Raw genomic sequence first — 20,622 nt, forward strand, 5'->3', positions numbered from 1 at the left:
GGCTTAAATAGCAGTGTGATGTTTTGAATTGTCGTATTTGCGTATGTATGCCCCTTGCTCCCTACTTGACTTTGCAGGGCATGCTAAACGTTTTTAAAAGAATGTTTGGTATTATGGTAGTTTTTGAAGAAAATTGTTTGATTTAGATGAAGTCCTTCTACCTGAATTCTATTTTTCAGGAATAGTATCCTAAAGAGTGATACAAATAACTTCATACCATGAAATTTGTAATAGCGATTATTGCTATTGTGAAATACAGAAGTGCGGCATTTCTGATCATCTCCTGTGTTTATGAACTCGATACACAGACAAGTATGTTTTGAGGGAATGGACCAGGGCAGACATTTCATATGGAACTGTTACCTGTGTCAGAGCTTTCATTCATTAAAAAATAGGACAAAACCAAAGAATCTTTTAAGGAGTTGGCTTTATTTTTTGTTTTACTTTGAATTTGAGTAATCTCCCAGACATGATTTATTTAACTGTGTTCTTTGCATTTTCACCATTCTTTCTTTTTAACTGCAGGACAAACAGTCATGGCAAAATGAATATGAAGTCTATAGTTTGCCAGGAATGAAGCATGAGAACATACTGCAGTTCATTGGTGCAGAAAAACGGGGCACCAGTGTTGATGTGGATCTCTGGCTAATCACAGCATTTCATGAAAAGGTAAAGCTACTCAGTAGTTTAATTTAGTAACATCAGAGTTGGCCTAATCTAATTAATGTTAGCTATAAATCCCTCAGACTTGTTTTTTAGAGGTATCACATTATTATAGTTGATTAATATTTAACTTAAAGATATAAGTCACTCTTATGTAAAAATCTGTTTAAAAAATAATTTATTTTAATAGAAAAGCGAAGATGAAACCATGTTATCCTAACTCTCTACTTATATTATTGATACCAGTCTTTTGTTTTTGGTTTCTTGTGCAGTAATTACATCTTATATAAATAGTTACTTTAATACAGACAATGCTTAGTAATTTGCATTTACCATTTATAATCTAATTTGATTATATGAACTATTTTTCAACTTCATATTTCTGTTTCAGAATCCCTCAATCAATCTAGCTTAGTGACAAAATCAGTCAGGAAATTTATATAATCTTTGATCTTTCATTAGCTTACAGAGTGATTATTGCTAAAACATGTGTGTACTTCAAAAAATTTATGGAAAATGGAATTAAAAGATAATTTTGGTGTAGAAATTGTTGAAATCCAATGTAACAAAGGTTTTTTTTTAAGTTCACAGAATATGTGTGTTATGAGATAAATGCATGAATTTCAGGGTTTTTTTTTTTTTTTAATTCCATTTTCCATGAACTTTTTTTAAGTATCCTTGTACATATTGCTTTGTCAAGATGATGAGTTTTTTGTTTTGTTCTTTCCCCTTTCCCTGCTTCTTTAGGGTTCATTGTCAGACTTTCTTAAGGCTAATGTGGTCTCTTGGAATGAACTGTGTCATATTGCAGAAACAATGGCGAGAGGACTAGCATATTTACATGAGGATATACCTGGCCTAAAAGATGGCCACAAACCTGCCATATCTCACAGGTAGAGCTACATTTATATTGTTTTCTCAAGTAATTTAGCATACGTATGTTATTTAAACTTTGAACACCTATGGTGAAATTTACTTCCCTAGTTAGCCAGTCATGCTGTCAAGGCAGATGATTTCCATTTTTTTAAAAAGATTTGTTTATTAGAGTTGCACAGAGAGAGTAAGACACACACACACACATACACAGAGAAAGAGAGAGAGAGGAGAGAGAAAGATATCTTCCATCCACTGGTTCACTCCCCAAATGGCTATAGTGGCCAGGGCTTGGCCAGGCCGGAGCCAGGAATCAGGAACTTCCAGAACTCCCACATGGGTGCAGGGTCCCAAGCACTTGGGCCATCTTCCACTGCTTTCCCAGGTGCATTAGCAGGGAGCTGGATTGGAAGTGGAGCAGCCACATCTCAAAACTGCACCCAGAAGGGATGCCAGCATCACAGGAGGCAGCTTTACCCACTATGCCACAACACCAGCCCCAATTTTCATTTTTTTAAAAGATTAACCTTGAGATTAGCTAGGAAGTATTTGGGTACTTCAAAAATTCATGGAAAATGGATTTAAAAGATAAGTTAATTTTGGTGCAGAATTTTTGAAATTCACATGTATGAGGGATCTTCAAAAAGTTCACTTAATGCTTATTATGAAAAAAACTCTACATGACTTCTAAAATTTTTGACCAAAATAAAATTTTAATTCCATTCACATGAACTAAAGTTTATCTCTTTGTGTTTTAATTTGTCTCCATTTTGAAAGCAAGATTGCAAATGAAAGTATATTTTCTGGATCTCAAAGGGAAAATAAATTCTTTTACTTTAAAACATGTTTTATGTTAAATATGATTGTAAATAGGGAAAGGTATGATGTAATTAAGGAGAGGCTTTGATTGTCTTTCCTGTGTTTTGAATGATCACATGATTTTTACATTGAGCTAACATAGAGGGAGGCATCATTTCAACAACTGTCCAGTGAATAAATAGTAATGAGCCTCAATAATTGTCATACCCTTAAAGGGAAAAGTGTTTCTTAAATGCGGGGTTCTGTTTGCCATGGTTTTAAATTCCTTGAACATGGCATTCAGCTTGTCATCTCCAGTTTAAAGATGGTTGTGTTAAAAGTAGGCAATAATTCAATTTATTAATCAGATAGTTAATTGAGTGCCAACAGTTTGTGTTTTATGTTGCTGGGAGGCATTGCCTTAAATATACTTCTAATAAGGTAGATTCTGATCTTTTGAAACTTTAGTGATATTCTTGTCAGAGCCTCCCCCCCTTTATCTTCATGCAATCTAATCACTTGTTGCTGGATTTCCTTGTCCCATCTTTGCCATAAAGGGAGCAAATCCTTTGGAGTCCTCCAAGTTGTTTGAAAGAGGGACCTTGAAAATCTTTTAATATTAAAAGTGATTTTTTTGGCCGGCGCTGCAGCTCAATAGGCTAATCCTCTGCCTGCGGCGCCGGCACACCGGGTTCTAGTCCCGGATTCTGTCCCGTTGCCCCTCTTCCAGGCCAGCTCTCTGCTGTGGCCCAAGTGCTTGGGCCCTGTACCTGCATGGGAGACCAGGAGAAGCACCTGGCTCCTGTCTTCGGATCAGCGCGGTGTGCCGGCTGCAGCGGCCATTGGAGGATGAATCAACAGAAGGAAGACCTTTCTCTCTGTCTCTCACTGTCCACTCTGCCTGTCCAAAAAAAAAAAAAAAGTGATTTTTTTTTTGGTAGCATTTGTGTCTACCTGTCTTTCCCGTATTCCATTCTTGGTATAAATGTCTATCCCCATAAAGTTAACCATTGTTCATGGCACAAATGCATTTGGCTAGGGTATTGTAATCTCTAGGATGTGTAGAGGAGAATAGCTTATTGTTTTAAAAGTTACCCTTTTCAGATCACCAGGATCTAGCTAGAACAGTGTAAGCATATAGTAAAAATGTTTTTATTTATTAATATTCCAAGAGATGCCTGTCTACAACTAGGTAAAAAAATATAAGAACTAGCAAAATAAGAGGCCATTCTAAGATTTTGTCTTTACCAATATGCAAAAGGCACTAACTTAGCTATGTTTTGAAAATTCTTTCACTTTGGCCTTTAATTTCAGTTCCTATGGAAGTTTATAACCATAAACTTTGAAATATTCTTACTGTCTTAACAAATAACAGTTTTGAGTTTGATAGGTGGGAGTCATACAGACCACATGTGTTTTGGAAGTGTAGTTCTTTAGAAAACTGCTTTATGGAGAAGACTCCTTTCTGTTATCCCTGTGGTGATAAGGATCTGTCACAGTACTCGTGTGCTTCAGGCTGTATAGGGCACTCTATTTAAATTGTTCATTCTTGCCCTTTCTCTGTATTTTATACTTTTAAACAGCTCTTCTTCTGGAGCATACATATTTTCCTTCTTTCACACTTTTAATAAAAAGTTTTTAAAAGGTAACTTAAAAACATAATTTGAATGCTTTATCTTTCTATTTGCAAGGGACATCAAAAGTAAAAATGTGCTGTTAAAAAACAATCTGACAGCTTGCATTGCTGATTTTGGGTTGGCGTTAAAGTTTGAAGCTGGCAAGTCTGCAGGTGATACCCATGGACAGGTAAGGATGATGATGACGCATGTAAAAATAAGCTTGCCTCACTTTTTCCTAGGTGGCATATTAGGATTGAGGGGATCTAAATCTGTGGCAGCAGTGATTAAATCAGTATATGATAGAATAGCATGTTGAAAGCTTATGAAGAAGAGATTTTTAGATGGTGGTAGAGGACTCAGGTGGTTTAGATCAACCACTTTGTGAAACAATCGTTAGAAAAATATTATGGGACTTTTCTAACTGATCAAAGAAGAATCTAACACCTTGTAATAGACCTCTCTCTTAAGGAGTTCTGAATAGTAACTGTAGTTTAACTGTTGATTATTTCACTGTCTTTAGAGGAGTGAAGGAATAATCAGTTACTATTTATTCTTGCTGTGATGTTTTAAGATCCCCTGCTCAGTTTTCCATGTAATTATAATTTCTTCTTTTTATTCCTCAACTCTTTAATCAACCTGTTGGCTTTTCTCTTAGTTCTTTTAAGAGCTCAGAGGACTTACAAAGCCATGAATGAGTGTCTGACAATAGTTAGGGTCTGTACAAAAAGATCTGAGATATGAGAACCTTTAGGAAGGTCAAAGAGGCAAAACAAACATTATCCATTCATTTATTCTCAGAAACTGGGTGGCTACATTACTTTTTAATTATGAAAACCAGTTTGACCAGAAAAGTAACATTTCCTACAAACCAAATGATTCAGGCATTGGCATTATTATTTATTCATCTTTCAAATCAGGTATATTATTTTGTCAGCTAATTCTTAGCTGTGTTTTTAGTTTAGGACACTGTCAGCAGTTTTACAGCTCTAGAAAAGTTGATAGCAAATGTGTTTGAAATGGAGGCAGTTTTCTAGAGAATACTATTGAAATGGAGATTGTGGAGAAAGACCAGGTTATAAGCTTATTTTGTGACTGACCGTCATGATACTAAATTTGGAGGGGAATTTCATCCCTTGATACTTCATAAGCCCTCCTTTTTGCTTGAGAAAAAAATTGGGGCTCCATTGGTGCCATCTTTTAACTCCGTCATGACCCAGTTACTTGATATGGTCAAATGAACTAATTGCATATAATGGTGGCCCCTTGATTGGATTTCATGGGCTAGAAAATAGTCATAACTATTTGAAGGGACTTGGATACTGCACATTTTATATATTGCAAACAAAGAACACTGGCGAAGAAATACAGATCTTATGTATCATTGATTTATGAAAAAGAGGCCATTTTACACTAAAAAGATAAGGCATAATATATTTAAGAGAAAAGTAAATTTTAGTACAATTAAAATAGTTACTCAGTTAGCAAAGGTGCTTGTTTTTCTATTGTTAAAGGGTTCTTATTAAATGAGTTAAACTTGAACTTCATTGTCTTAATGATCTTTCCTTATTTTTAAAAAATCTGTTATATGTAGGTTGGTATTTAATTGCTCAGCTTCTAGTCTAGACATTACAGTTGCTTGTGGATGGAGCTTTCAGGAAATACCACTATCTAAGCTGTTCCTTAGGTCCACTAAAGCTCAGGTATACTGTGGTCTACCCAGCTACCCTCACAAGGCTTTTTTTCCCCCAAAGCATTCAGATATGACAGTTGTTAAGCATAACCAAAAGCTGTACTGGCTTAGTAGCCATGGTTACAGTACTAAGAAATACAAAATTGTTGGGGACAGATATAAATAAAGGACTCCAAAAATTTGTGAGTAAATAAATACACTGATTTTGTACAAATAGAAATTTTTTAAAAAAAGATTTATTTATTTACTTGAAAATCAGAGTTACACAGAGAGAGAAGGAGAGGCAGAGAGAGGTCTTCCATCCGCTGGTTCACTCCCCAGTTGGTCGCAATGGCTGGAGCTGCACCGATCTGAAGCCAGGAGACAGAAGCTTCTTCCTGGTCTCCCACGTGGGTGCAGGGGCCCAAGGACTTGGGTCATCTGCTGCTGCTTTCCGAGGCCATAGCAGAGAGCTGGATCGGAAATGGAGCAGCCAGGCCTCAAACTGGTGCCGATATGGGATGCTGGCACTGCAGGTGGCGGCTTTTACCCACTACACCACAGCGCCGGCCCCACAAATAGAACTTTTAAAAAAAAAAGTTTCTCCATCCTTTACCTGGCTAATTCTTGGACAATAATTTTTATATAATGTTTAGTTTTAACACAGAGGAAAAAAAAGCCTTTACAAAATATTTTTTTTTCAGTATGTTTCAAGCAACATCCAAAGGTACAGTTGAAAAGGACGCAGCTTTCTTCTTTGTTCCATCCTCCCGACAAAAATCATTATTCAGTTCTTGTGATTACTTTTCGTAAGGGAAGAAAAAGTTTATTGCTTCTCAGCCATGATCTTATGTATCATCACTGATTTATAATCCATTTATAAATCCATGATCTTTGGCTAAGATCAAGTGTGGGAAGAAAAAATTCTAAGCCTGTACCAGCATATTATCTGTTGATAAATATTTGAAGTGTGCCCAGTTAAGATCTTACTCTGTGGTCTGATGGTCATAGTTTAGTTCCAGTGGTCATAAGTTACCTTACATGGGTAATAGACCATATTTGGTTTTGAATCTGTTTACAAAATCATAAAATGTTAGTTCTTAAAGTTAATGAATGAGTACTGTTTGCTTTCAACATCTTTTTCAGGTTGGTACCCGGAGGTATATGGCTCCAGAGGTATTAGAGGGTGCTATAAACTTCCAAAGGGATGCATTTTTGAGGATAGATATGTACGCCATGGGATTAGTCCTGTGGGAACTGGCTTCTCGCTGTACTGCTGCAGATGGTAAGGGAAAAATATTTTTTAAAAAAGGTACATATGCCTACTACTCATGATTACATCCAAAGGTAGTATTTTAAAATTATAAAAGAATTTTTAGTGGACTCCAAAAGGTGGTAGAGAATTCAGGAAGCAGGGAACCAAGCATGGGACAGCAGAAAGGAACTGATACATAGTGATCCGTTACCTTGTCAGGTGTTTCGCTGGATATCTCCTATACCTTTGGCTTACCCTAAAACGGCTTTGGAGGTAGTTACCATCTCAGTTTAACAGATGAGGAAATTGAGACTCAGAAATGAAATAGCTTGCTTGCTCTACATTCAAGCTGGTAAATGATGAAAAACCTCATTTCCAACTCTGATCCAGATTATAGGGAGGGGGCCACTGCTGTGGAAAAGGGGGTATGGGTTCTCAAGTCAGTGCTCATGGTGACAGATACTTGCAGGGTGGGAGGGACTAGCCACACTCAGCACTGCCAGCATATACCTAACTAACCAGGTTAAATTTACACTCTGTTGTCTAAGACGCAGCACTGTGAATGTGCTTTTTGGATATGCCACAGGTTAATTTCTGCCTTCTTGTCTGACCTGTATCCTAATTACATTGTCTACCACAGCACCTTGATTGTAAAGAATTCCTGTTTTTTATTCTTACTACTGAAGTCCTTATTCAAGTCCTATAAGTATTTGCTTATTTATTATTTTTTTGTAAACCCACAGACTGTGTATTCTTATGATTGACCAAACTAGTATTCTAGGTACTCCATGTTTAGGGTTCTCCTTTCTTCTAATGTGATGCAGTGCTTTTTTGGAAAATATAAGGCAAACTTCCTGACCACTGTATTTCTAAAATGTAAATGACATGGGCCTAGGTTTTATAATTACATATAATTGCCTAAAATCTTCCTGTAACTGTCAGAAGTACATAGAAGAAACAGTGTAGAATTTTTACAGTGACATAACAGACATAATCTGTGTTACTTAGAATATGTTATCTTTGGAGCACTGTAGTAGGCTCTGGGTGTAGGACAGACTACCCCTGCAAGATGAAATTTGAGTTGGGATACTATACTTTAAAAGGGAGCTTCATAGAATGCTCAGAAATTCATTTTTTCTTCCAACAGTAGGGATTTGGGTTAGAAGTGGATCCAAAATCTAAGTAAAGCTGCAGCAGTTTGGGAATAACTTGAGTTTGAGTGGAAAAGAGGCATTACATTTATTATATGCATTTGTGGAAGAAGGTCAGGTGGCAAAGGTTACAGGAAATATAAGAACTTTTAAATATACTTGTTCCCTATAAGACCATTCTATTAAGTGTTACAGGAGATACAAAGCCCTACCCTTAAGGAAAATAGTTAAGGTTCTAAAATATGTTCTGGACAGTTAGCCCTAGAGTAAGGTAAGTGTGAATTATCTAGCTCAGAGCCCCATACATATGCATTTAGTGTATAGTTTTGGATGAAAGCAATACCTGAGGTACATAGAGGGGTGTTTTGGGAGTTAGAGGAGAAATTGTTTTGTGAGGAGGTTTTCATGGAAAAAGAATAGATGCTGACTTTTCTTAAATACCTTACATGTGCTATGGAATCCTTAATTGTGAAGTCAGGTGTCTGACTTCTTAAGTCAAAACCTGGGGCATTGGGGACAATATGAACAATATTGCTAAAGCAGGAGCTTTGACATTTGTTGAAGGCTAGTAGCTGATGGTTAAATCTGATGATTTTTCAAACTTTAAGGTACATACCAGGCTTCTGGGAATCTTGTTAAAATTGACTCAGTAGGTCTAGGTTGAGGTTTGTGGGTCTACTTTTCTTACAAGCTACCCATATAGATGCTGCTGACCTGTGAACCCAAGGGCTGAACACCTTCAGATGTTGGTGTTCTAAGCCACTGGAGGTGCTTAGAGACTAAACATTCAGTCATCAAGCGGGTTGATTTAGATGACCCCTTGAGGATTCTTTGTTTTGTGCATGAGTATTTGGTGCATTTCAGGGGCTTGCACAAAGTTTATGTCTATACATATGCAAACTATCGCTCAGTGGTGGCTTAGGTCTGTCAAGGGGAAGACAATGCAATGCAGATTGCAGACCTCAGAGAAATGGGTTCAAACTCTACCACTTAACAACTTATGTTTAGCATGCTCTTATGTTTCCTGAGCTATTAATCTGTAAAGCAGAGGTAATTCCTCCTTCACCCTTGGAAGACAAAGGGAAATTATGTCAAGTTTCTGGTCAGGTCAAGTGCCTATCAAATATTAGTTATTAACTCCTAACTGGGTTTTGCTTATTTATCTGAGTAGGCCTAGAAAAAAAGATCATGTGATTGAACAAATCTTGTTATCTGTGAAGGCAACTTCTGATTTATTGGGAACCTTGGCTGGAGAGTGTGTGTGTATGTATTTTTTTTTAAAGTGCTTTGGGCAGCTCTTGTGAGGGACTGCAACAGAGGTGTGACTGAAGTGCCTAATTCCTTGAGAAGGACATGCAGGGATTTAAGTATCCCAGAGAATAAGATGGCATAAGGGATGGAACTTAGTCTCCAGAGATGGAATCACCACTGATAATACATGATAGGAAATGCAAGGGATGTGTGCCTTCTAGGATATTACATCTTTGATTTACAAACATCTTTTGTTCTCTGTGCCCTGCATACTGACGGGTATAGGCATTCCTTAGACACAGTCCTTAACAGGGTGATATGCTCAGTCACACAGACCTTTTAATTTCCCATAAATTTGATTTAAGTGCAATGTAAGAACATTTTCCTGCTGCCATTATCATATAAACAGTTTGAAAAAGGTGATAGAATACATTTTGGAAAGTTTATACCACTTTGGAAGTCAGGAAGATTTTAATGATTTTTCCTTTTTACATTTCAGGACCTGTAGATGAGTATATGTTGCCATTTGAGGAGGAAATTGGCCAGCATCCATCTCTTGAAGACATGCAGGAAGTTGTTGTGCATAAAAAAAAGAGGCCTGTTTTAAGAGATTATTGGCAGAAACATGCTGTAAGTTATAGAGTTAGCTTTTCATTTGAAATTCCAATAAAACGTTTTTCAGAGGAATGATTTCTCTGCACATTTCTCTTCCAGGAGGATTTTCTGAAAGAGCGATGGTCATCCAGGATGTTCTTAACTAGAAATCTAGATGCAGTAGAGTTACAGCTAGGTGGTATATGCCCGTAAGGAAGACTGAGGAGTCAGAATCTTAGAAAGCAATGTCTGGGCTGGTGCTGTAGCTCACTAGGCTAATCCTCCACCTGCGGCGCTGGCACCCCGGGATCTAGTCCCAGTTGGGGCACCAGATTCTGTCCTGGTTGCTCCTCTTCCAGTCCAGCTGTCTGCTGTGGCCCAGGAAGGCAGTGGAGGATGGCCCAAGTGCTTGGGCTCCTGCATCTGCGTGGGAGACCAGGAAAAAGCACCTGGCTCCTGGCTTCGGATAGGTGCAGCGCCGGCTGTAGCGGCCATTTGGGGAGTGAACCAACGGAAGGAAGACCTTTCTCTCTGTCTCTCTCTCTCACTGTCTGTAACTCTACCTTTAAAAAGAGAAAAAAAAAAAAAAAAAAAAAACAACAACACATTTTTATGATAGTCTCCAGTGCTAAAACAGAAAACAGTGTTTGTGCTTTTCAATCTTGCACACAGTACTCAAGAAAAGTGCATGCTTTAATTTTGAAACTTAAACTTTTGAACAACAGAACAGCAGTTTCTTCACAAAAATTTTACTCCATTCCCTCATAGAAAACAAAAATTGACGGGGTGTTTGACAGTGTTTTTCTTCTTTTAGGGAATGGCAATGCTCTGTGAAACGATAGAAGAATGTTGGGATCACGATGCAGAAGCCAGGTTATCAGCTGGATGTGTAGGTGAAAGAATTACTCAGATGCAAAGACTAACAAATATCATTACCACAGAGGACATTGTAACAGTGGTCACGATGGTGACAAATGTTGACTTTCCTCCCAAAGAATCTAGTCTATGATGGTTGCACCATCTGTACACAGAGAAATGGGACTCTGAACTGGAGCTGCTGAGCTAACGAAACTGCTTACAGTTTATTTTCTGTGTGAATTGAGTAGGATGGATCCTGGAAATTTAAGAAAGAAAACCCTTGTTGGAAAATGTGGTTCTGGGAGACATTGCATTGCCTACAGCACAGATGTGAAGGACATAAGACTAAGAAAAGTTGCAAACTGTAAAGAAGGTTTTGAAAAAGCTCAAAGAATGTGGCCCTCTCCAAATCAAAGATCGTTTGGACCTGGCTAATTGAGTGTTTGAAAACTGACATCAGATTTCTTAATGTCTGTCAGAAGACACTAATTCCTTAAATGAACTACTGCTATTTTTTTTTAAATCAAAAACTTTTCATTTCAGATTTTAAAAAGGGTAACTTGTTTTTATTGCATTTGCTGTTGTTGTTTCTATCAATGACTATTGTAATGCCAATATGACACAGCTTGTGAATGTTTCGTGTGCTGCTGTTCTGTGTACATAAACAAAGTCATCAAAGTGGGGTACAGTAAAGAGGCTTCCAAGCATTACTTTAACCTCCCTCAACAAGGTATACCTCAGTTCCACGGTTGCTAAATTATAAAATTGAAAACACTAACAAAATTTGAATAATAAACCGATCCATGTTTTGTAACAAGGTATTACAAATTCACTGTGTTATTTAAGAAAAACAGGTAAGCTATGCTTAGTGCCAATGTTAAGTGGCCATTCGTAAGCAGTGTTTTAGCTTTTCTTGTGCTGGCTTGTAATTTAGGAGAAAAAAGTGCTGTTTTTTGAAAGGAAAAAAATCGTGTCATCTCCCTCATCCTTCCAAGTTTTAAAGTTTCATCTTATATCCAGGTCCCAAAATACTGCATTCTTTCCTAAGTATTTTTTTAGATGTACTGTGTTTGGGGAATATTTGAAAACTTAAAGCATGATTTAAATTTTTAAGTGAGCTGTGACACTGGAAAGCTCTTTATTTTAGCTTTTAAAATATTTTTTTCCTATTTATATATGTAAAATTGTAGTGTATTTCATTTCACTCAACAGTGTGTGGGACGTTCTTAATCACTGTTTTAGGATCACCTCAGGAAATGTCATTACCCAAAATTCCCCACTTTCTGCTTTGAGACTTGTTAACTCTATCAGTATACTTCTGCTTGGTGCCATCTTGTCAGAGTAATATTTGATGTCTGTGATATGTAAAGAATTATCCTAGGATAGTGATAATAAACTTTAAGCACAGATTTCAGATGTTACTGCTTTAAAACAAATCAGGGATGAGTTGAACCTGTAACTTAAAATATGCAATGACATTTAGAGGTAACCAATGTTGATATAGGTAACATAGCCTAGCCTCCTCTCCAAAATTGTTTTCACTATTAACTGATATTAACTTAGGATAGCTCATGCCTTATCCTTGCTTACAAAATGGAATTAATGGTAGGTAGGTGCCAAAGTAATTTTTAAATCAATATTACATTAGGATATAATTGGATTTGTGCTCAAATTTACATGGGCCAAAACTAAAACAATTTCCTGAATTTCTAGATTACTAACCAACAAATAGCCAGTATTATGTTATGTACTATTGTCAGGTCATCTAAAAATCCATAGGTTGATTTTTATAAAAGAATTTTTTACAAGTCACTATCAGGATCTCACTGTGAATGTGTTATCTTAATGGTTATTTTACCACACAGTACACTACATTTTACACATACCATGCACTTAATCTCTGGGAATAATAAATTGTTATTTATAAATAACACATAGGTTGACAGACTCTAAGCAGGGGGGAAAGAAGAGTAACAGCATTCTGGTTTGTGTGCCACACACTATACAGCTAGAGAAATATTTGTGCTCTTGGTCACATATGTACCCAGGGTTTTATTGTATTCCTAAGAATTCCCATTTCAATGATGAGTTCCGTTTTTTATTTTACAAAGTATTTTCCTTCTCAATTTCTTGCTTTGGTTTTGCTTCTATTATAAAACTAATCAAGAAGGGAAAACATTGAGAATGCACGTAAGAAAATTGTTGATCTCCTGATGACAAATTTCTACCAGCTGCAAACATTTAACCCTCTTTTTAAAAGAAAAAAAATAAACAAGGGATATTGTAATGAATGTTTGGCTTATGTGAGTACTAGAGATAAATTTTATAAAACCAGCTAATCACAATATAAAATGTTTTCTCTTCATGTTAGCAACAATTTTTAGAAATCCTGGATATTGTGCTTACCTCTAGCTAAACAATTTGAAACTTGTATCCATTTGAGAACTATATTAATAGAAAACCTTTTTTATAAGCAGTAAAATAAGAATGTTCCAGTGACTACCTGTCCTGATATCTAGTCTTGTTAAAACTTTCTTTTGCAGGGCATTTGGTGTTTGGTTTACAGTTAGTACAAAGTGGGCAAGTTAAGAGAAAGTTTCAGCTAGGGATTATGGAAAAAAGATCAAAGAATGAGAAAAATGGTGATCTGTTTTGGGGCAAACTGAGACCCCCATTAACTTTTCCCTCATTTGTATGGTGCTCCTCATGATTTTTGTGTTTTGCCTTTCTGATACCTATCAGAGCTGCTGCTCTAACTTATACTCTTTATCTTGCCCAGATCTCCTTTTAAGGAATGCTTTATGATCAACTGCCATAGGACTGATGGATTAACCAGTGTTTGGCTTTATTTGAAGTCTATGCCCTGCGCAGCTCTTGTATGTATTTTAGATGCTAGGAAGTTTTCAGCATGTGATACGTGATTCTTGTTTGAATGTTTATTCCAGGTACCTTGTGAATTCCAGAACAGAGACTGTGCCTCACAATTGTTGGTCCCATGAACTTGCACTTTCATGGTGATGTTTTGAAAACACAATCGGGAAGGAAAAAAATTCTTAAAATTTAAAAATAGAATCCTGTATCATGAAATTAAAAAGTGAATCCCTTCTGTCCCTTCTCCTCACTCCTCAGTTAACAGCTACATCACGTAAATGAAGGTGGTTGGGAAAAACCTTTGGCCAGATGATAGTTTAGTGGAATAAAGTGAGTTTTTTTTTTTCCTAAGAGCATCATAGGTATTTTCCAGTTTCTTTCTTACTTTTTTTGAAAAATTACATTTTAAGAATATTTGGTATAATGTGCATAAAATTATTTACCAATTTATGGGCAAAATGATACAAGTAGCATCTTGATTGAACATCATTTACCTCAGATATTCAACCAGCAGTACGTTTTTTATGCAGTCTCAACCCATATCCTATTTGTTACCTCTCAAAATATTGGTAAGCAATTACTTTAGCTTTACTCTGTATTTCCTGTCAGTGTTTTTGGGCACAGGTTGTTGTACTACTGTCAAATTGTACTTGCTATTTTTTTCTGCAAGTATTTAACAGAAAGCTTAAAAAAAAAAAAAAAAAAACCCCACCTTGGATAAGTGATTGTTAAATATTGTACAAATAAAATGTATGCTATCCCCATTCCATCCCCAAGTTAAATAAAAAATGAATATGGTATGATTTGCATATGCAGTTTTTCTTTAGCTATACATTCTTCTTATAGAAGGGCATAGTACTTTTGTAATTTAGTGAGGCTTACACCTCGAGATTTGCAAGAATGGGGATAGTGGTGAAAGAATGAAATTTTGTAAACTGTGGCATTTCCCTCCATTGTGTCTAAGCAGATTGCATCTCCACCTGAGTATGTATGTTGGTCTGCTTGTATTAGGAAGCCAAGGCTTACTGGCACTGTATCTTAGTTCAAACCAATGTATTAATTTTTAAGGCTAAAGATGAAGGTCCCTAAGTTAAAGATAATTTGAAAGAACCTGCATAGGTTTTTAAACCAACTGAAAATGCAAACCATGGTGAAATGTGCCTGGGATTTCTACAGAAAAGACTGAATCATTTTCCACAGTGTGTTCTGCAAAAACACTAATTCTTTATCAAGTTAAAAGACGGTATGTTTGGACCACACAAAATTAAATTCTTCAAAGAATGTGAAATCAGAGGTCCTGGTACAAGATTCTGTTTTTGTTGTGCCACTTGATTGGAACAGGAATAAGACTGACCCTAAGGTAACATAAGCTGCTTTTCAACCTTGAGACCCTGAGTTCATGACAGTTTTTTTGTTTTGTTGTTCCTCTAGAAAATGAAGACAGTATCTTTTTAAGTGATCCTTATAAGTTTACATTGTTCTTAAAAGGTATTTTTATGATAACTTTTCAGATGTTTTTATTTCACAGATGATAGTTTAACAATTTAAGAGATGAAGTTAGGTCAAACATTTTACAAATACTATATTTTAGTGTCTTTATATTAGGGAATATGGAAAGACCACGAAAATCCCTCCTGCCCACAAAAATGCCTTGGGAAGGTAGGCATTCAACTTCACTAGTTTGACTTTTACTAGTTTTAATTTTTTCTAAGTTGCTTTGTAACTGTTTAACTCAATGACTGAAAATGAAGGCCCACCTTGCTGTTTATAGTTTTTTAATCTGTATACCTATTGTTGACTGATCTTCTGTATCTCATGTTGCCAGGGAGGCACATAACGTCTCTTGTCTTTTAAGTGGCATTTTAAGCTCATAAAATTTTGCCATTAGACTGTTTGCTTTTCGGGCAGACAGTGCTTTTCAAATAGTTCAGCAACTTTTTAAGGACCAGTTGCAGCTCAAGTATAAAATCTTTGCTTTTAGTAATACTGATGCTACTGTGGTTAAATATTTTGGAAAACTATTCCCCTAAAAATGTGTACACTATGACACAGCAACACTACCCAAGCCTTAGCCTTAATGAGATAGTACTGAAAAGTAACAGTGATTTGAGACTCAGAACTCTTTGTGGGGAAGGAATCACTATGTATACAAAAGAATGGGTTGTACTACTGAAGAGCTGCCTTTTTTTGCACAGAAATCTTACTTTTAAAAGCCAGATAACGTACTCCTTTTACTCTAAGAAATACTTGACAGGGAACCCATTCGTGAACATCCGGGTTTGGTGTTAGTCAAACCTGAGTTGAATTCCAGGACCTCTCCGTCATTTCTAATTCTGATTCTGGACTCAGCCCTAGTTTTCCAATTTGTAAAAAAACATTAATTCTTACAGAAGAATGAGTTATTAGCTACTTAAGGACAGGTATTTTGTAAACTTTCTCCCATGAACACAATATGCAATTAAGTAATCTTAAACAACTGAAATCACTAATACTGAATGCTCAGTAAACTTGATTTTTATTAGAAACCCTGTGTTAGTACTTAGATCCCTGAATTTCTAGCTCATGCTAAGAATTACATTTCTACATTCACATTAGTGATTTACAGTCAGCTAACTGCCAAATACTTCCCATTATTCATGGGAGTAGTTTTCTAGGAATCTCAAGATATAAACAGGGAAATTTTGGTTCTTTTGGTCTAGGCAGGCTCAAGAATCTACATTTAAAAGACAAATCTTACAAAGGATTCAGATACAGATCATGAATACCAGACAAAAATGTTCAGACTTTTTAAGCATTGTTCTTCCATGTGAACCATTCTCTGGCTAAGCTAGCCAGTCTGCTGAATTAGAATTCATGAATATGTAAGGAAAAAAAGTTATAGCACTCTACTACACCACAAGATTACTTCTAATACCTCAATTTTTACCATTCATTGTTTCTTCACTGCTTTAGTTTATGGTCTGTAAAAACATCTGCCTACTAATTTGAAATGAACTCTTCAAATAGAGTGCATAAATGCAAGTGTTACATAAGCATATAGTCTAACCCCTAAAACAGTTGCATTTATTCTTTTGAGTAAAATATGTCACTTAAGCATAATCTAAATCAATCACTGGAATTATAAATCAAGTAACTGCACAGGATTCAAAGGTAAGAAAAGACACAGCCAAGACACTTAACACATCCAACAATCTCTAATAAATACAAAAATATTTATAAGAAAATGTCATATCTTGTGAAACAATAACTTTTTAGTTCTTTATAGAGGAATGCATAAAATGCCAAAGCTGAAGTTATATTCATAACCAGCTTAGTGAGGATGTCGCCCACTGCCTAACATCTGTAGGACAGTTGGGGTATTTCTGCAGAGCATTCATAATTTGAGTATTATCCAAAAGTAGCTTCATCAGCTGGTACTCTCTCTGTGAATTTACTGAAGTTCTTTCGATGGGCTTTATTAGTTCTAATTGTTGTAAGTGTTCAAAAGCCTGAAAGATCAAAGAAAAAAGTTGAGTAGAGGTAGAAAGTAAAAAATGTAACCCAGAGAACATTTATGGTTTTGGTCATTTGTAGAACAGAATACCAGGAAATAAAACTTAGCAAAAATCAATTGGGTTTACAAACAACTAGCATAAACCCCATAAAAGTTTCATTACCTCTGGTAAAACAGTCTCAGTGCAGTTTCTATGTCTGTATTGTTGAATGCAAATAGGACAGACTACTTCAGTCTGCAAAGTATGGTTTTGTTCCTAACCACATTCTAAATCGATTCCTTCTGGTACATTAACTGACAAAGTGTTTCCAGTTCTCTTTAAGAACCCAAGAATCTAATAATAAAGACATTTTATCACCTAGGTTGCTCAAATCTGCACCTATGTTTTGTTTCTACCTTTAAAAGACTCTGCTGGGTAAAAGTTTAACGTGGGAGGCAACTCCTGATCATGCCAAGTCTGTGCAGCTAATACTGTAAGTAATTTTTTCAACAGTGTAATGCAGGCATGAATTAGAGCTAACAAATTCCTGATACTATTATGTCTGGCTGACATTGTCTCTTTCCATCATCCCTCTCCAACAGGGCTATTTACTATCTGCTTTCTCTTACCCTAATATTCAGGTTCTTATGTGGCTTCTAATTTTTTTGTGTTAGGTATGTTGTTAGGATATTAAAGAATAATGGCAACATATTAACCATTAGTGATACACTGAAAGATTCATGAGCATTCCCTTCTTATAGCTTACGTAAAAATACTGTTTGAAGGGCTGGTGCTGTTGTGTAGTAGGTAAAGCTGCTGCCTGCAGTGCCGGCATCCCATGTTCGCCAGTTCAAGTCCTGGCTGCTACACTTCTGACCCAACTTCTGGCGAATGTGGCTGAGAAAGCAGTGGAGGACAGCCCAAATCCTAGGGCCCTCTGCCCCCACATGGAGAAAGTGAAGAAGCAATGGGCTAAACTGGTCATTGCGGTTATTTGGGAAGTGAACCAGCAGATGGAAGATCTGTCTCTCCTTTTCTCTCTCTATAATTGCCTTTCAAGTAAGTAAATAAATTTTAAAAATGCTGTTGGAATATATTCTCTATCACAAAATTCTTCCACAAAGATAAACAGATACCACTGATTTCTGATAGTGAGAAAATGCTGGAACTTTCAGATGTTGGGGCTCAATAAAATAAGATTTAAACTACTCTTAGGCAGCAAAATATTTTCCTTACTTAAATTACAGAATTGAGCGGTTGCAAATTATTTTTAAGAATTTAAATACTGTGATAGGCACTAGGCTCAGTGGTTTAAGCTGCTGTTTGGAAAGCCTGCATCCTATATCAGATTTCCTGGTTCCAAGTCCCAGCTACTATTCCCTTCCTATTCAGCTTCCTGCTAATGTGGAGCCCGGGAGGCTGTGGAAGATGGCTGAAATACTTAGGCTCCTGCTACCCATGTAGGAGACCCAGGTGTGGAGTTCCTGGTTCCAGGCTTTGACCTTCTGTATCCCAGAATGTCTCAAGCACTTGGGGAGTGAACCAGATGGATGATCTCCCTTCTCAGCGCCCTACCTCCCTGAGGTCAAAGTAACTTTCAAAAAATAAATAATAAAAACAATTTTTGAACACTTAGGTAAACTTTTCCACTTTTTAAAAGAAATTTCTTTCTCTGTAATTCTTTCAAATAAATAAAGACACAGAGATCTTCCATCCACTAGTTTACACCCCAAATGGTCACAACAGCCAGGGCTGGGCCAGGCTGAAGCTAGGAACAAAGAGCCAGGAGCTTCATCCAGATCTCATGTGGGCGCAAGGGCCCAAGTACTTGGGCCATCCTCCACTGCTTTCCCAGGTGCATTAGTAGGGAAACGGAGCAGTTGGGATTCAAACCAGTGCCCATATGGGATGCCAGTGCTATAGATGCAGCACCTGCCCCAAACTTTCCACTTTTACAACTCCCAAAAACTATGAGATGTGTAATTAGAGGGAAAAACACCACCTGTGTGATGCTAAATACTTCTGATTTCTTTTTGAAAAAAATGGCAGCATTCTCTGCACTCCCATTTTTTGGTGGTACAAGAAATAAAATTCTGATTACTAGCACCTAATATCACAAGGCTGTTTCAAGTCCTTGTTCCTCCACTTCTGATGCAGCATCCTCTTGATGTGCCTGGGAAGGCAGCTGATGATGGCTCAAGTACTTGGGTCCCAGTACCCATGTGAGGGACCTAGATAGAGTTCTTTGCTCTAGATTTCAGCATGGCCCAGCCCTGGCTGCTGCAGGCATCTAGGGAATGAACTGATGGTTGGAAGATATATCTTTGTGCCTTTCAGATAAAATAAATCATTTCTTTATTGCCCATATTGAGCATTCAAGTACTTGAAACAGAGGACTCAATTTTTAATTTTATCTGTTATTCGCTAAATTTAAAAACTAATACTTGGCTCAATCAGAAAACTGTATGTCTGGAATAATCTCAATATATAAATTACTTTCTCAGTTATATATTTTATGGATTCTTTTTTTTTTCCAGAAAAATTATTTATTTGAAAGGCAGAGTTACAGAGAGGCAGAGACAAAGAGAGAGATCTTCTATCCACTGGTTCACTCCCTACATGACCGCAACAGCCAGAGCAGTGCCGATCTGGCATCAGGAGCTTCTTCCGGGTCTCCCACACGGGTGCAGGGCCCAAGGATGTGGGCCTTCTTCCACTGCTTTCCCAGGCCATAGCAGAGAGCTGGATTGGAAGTGGAACAGCCGGGATTTGAACCGGCACTCATATGGGATGCCGGCACAGCAGACAGCAGCTTTACCTGCTACACCACAGCGCCGGTCCCTATTTTACGGATTCTATAGAGCAAGTATTTCTAATGAATATTTAGAGGCTTGAAATGTGCTGTAAATTAAACATACACAAAATTTCAAAGATTTACTATAAAAGGAAGTAAAGCTACATTCTTCAATAATAACTTCTCATACTGACTATAGTGTTTAAAATATTTTTTATATACTGAGTTCGAGCTAATCCCCCCTTTTTAAGTCTTATGGGTAGAATGGAATCTAAAACTGTATCATATATTCACATTATCTTTATAGTGAAAAAATAGTACTCTAAATAATACCTTAAGAGGGTGGGCATTGTGGTGCAGTGGGTAAAGTAGCCATTTGGGATGCCTGCGTCCCATATGAGAGTGCTGAAATTCCAGTTTCATCTCCACTTCAGACGTACCTTCCTGGTAATGCATACCCTCAGAAGCAGCTAGCGATGACCCAAGTGCCTGGGCCCCTGGATGGAGATTCCAACTCCTGGCTTCACCTGGCACAGGCCTGGCTATTGTGAGCATTTGTGTAGCGGGTAATTTCTTTTTCAAATAAATTAAATGTGAAATAAATAATTGTAAAGTTTTAAATGACTCTTGTCTGCATTTTTATCTTTTACTGGTGTGATGACAGGCAATTCTTGGACTAGAATGAGATGATTACAGCAATGTGGTGTTTTTTTTTTGTTTTTTTTGTTTTTTTTACTGTAATGAGTAGCTCCT

At 36.9% G+C, this 20,622-nt stretch overlaps 2 protein-coding genes across 7 annotated transcripts in view; one reads left to right on the forward strand and one right to left on the reverse strand.

Moving 5' to 3' along the window:
- The window catches only part of ACVR2A (activin A receptor type 2A), a 102,105-nt gene extending 87,703 nt beyond the window's left edge, over nucleotides 1–14,402 (forward strand). Inside the window, exons 6-11 of the mRNA XM_062186421.1 lie at nucleotides 526–669; nucleotides 1,411–1,556; nucleotides 4,026–4,140; nucleotides 6,769–6,907; nucleotides 9,779–9,909; nucleotides 10,688–14,402. Coding sequence (XP_062042405.1) covers nucleotides 526–669; nucleotides 1,411–1,556; nucleotides 4,026–4,140; nucleotides 6,769–6,907; nucleotides 9,779–9,909; nucleotides 10,688–10,882 — 870 coding nt within the window. The 3' untranslated portion in view covers nucleotides 10,883–14,402. The remainder of the gene's footprint in view (nucleotides 1–525; nucleotides 670–1,410; nucleotides 1,557–4,025; nucleotides 4,141–6,768; nucleotides 6,908–9,778; nucleotides 9,910–10,687) is intronic.
- A 1,328-nt stretch (nucleotides 14,403–15,730) lies between these two features.
- The window catches only part of ORC4 (origin recognition complex subunit 4), a 77,159-nt gene continuing 72,267 nt past the window's right edge, over nucleotides 15,731–20,622 (reverse strand). For all 6 annotated transcript variants that reach the window (XM_062186472.1, XM_062186481.1, XM_062186455.1 and 3 more), the window contains one exon: nucleotides 15,731–17,090. In XM_062186472.1, coding sequence (XP_062042456.1) covers nucleotides 16,902–17,090 — 189 coding nt within the window. In that variant the 3' untranslated portion in view covers nucleotides 15,731–16,901. The remainder of the gene's footprint in view (nucleotides 17,091–20,622) is intronic.

This window comes from Lepus europaeus, chromosome 1 (genome assembly GCF_033115175.1).
Source record: "Lepus europaeus isolate LE1 chromosome 1, mLepTim1.pri, whole genome shotgun sequence".
Taxonomy (NCBI): Eukaryota; Metazoa; Chordata; class Mammalia; order Lagomorpha; family Leporidae; genus Lepus; species Lepus europaeus.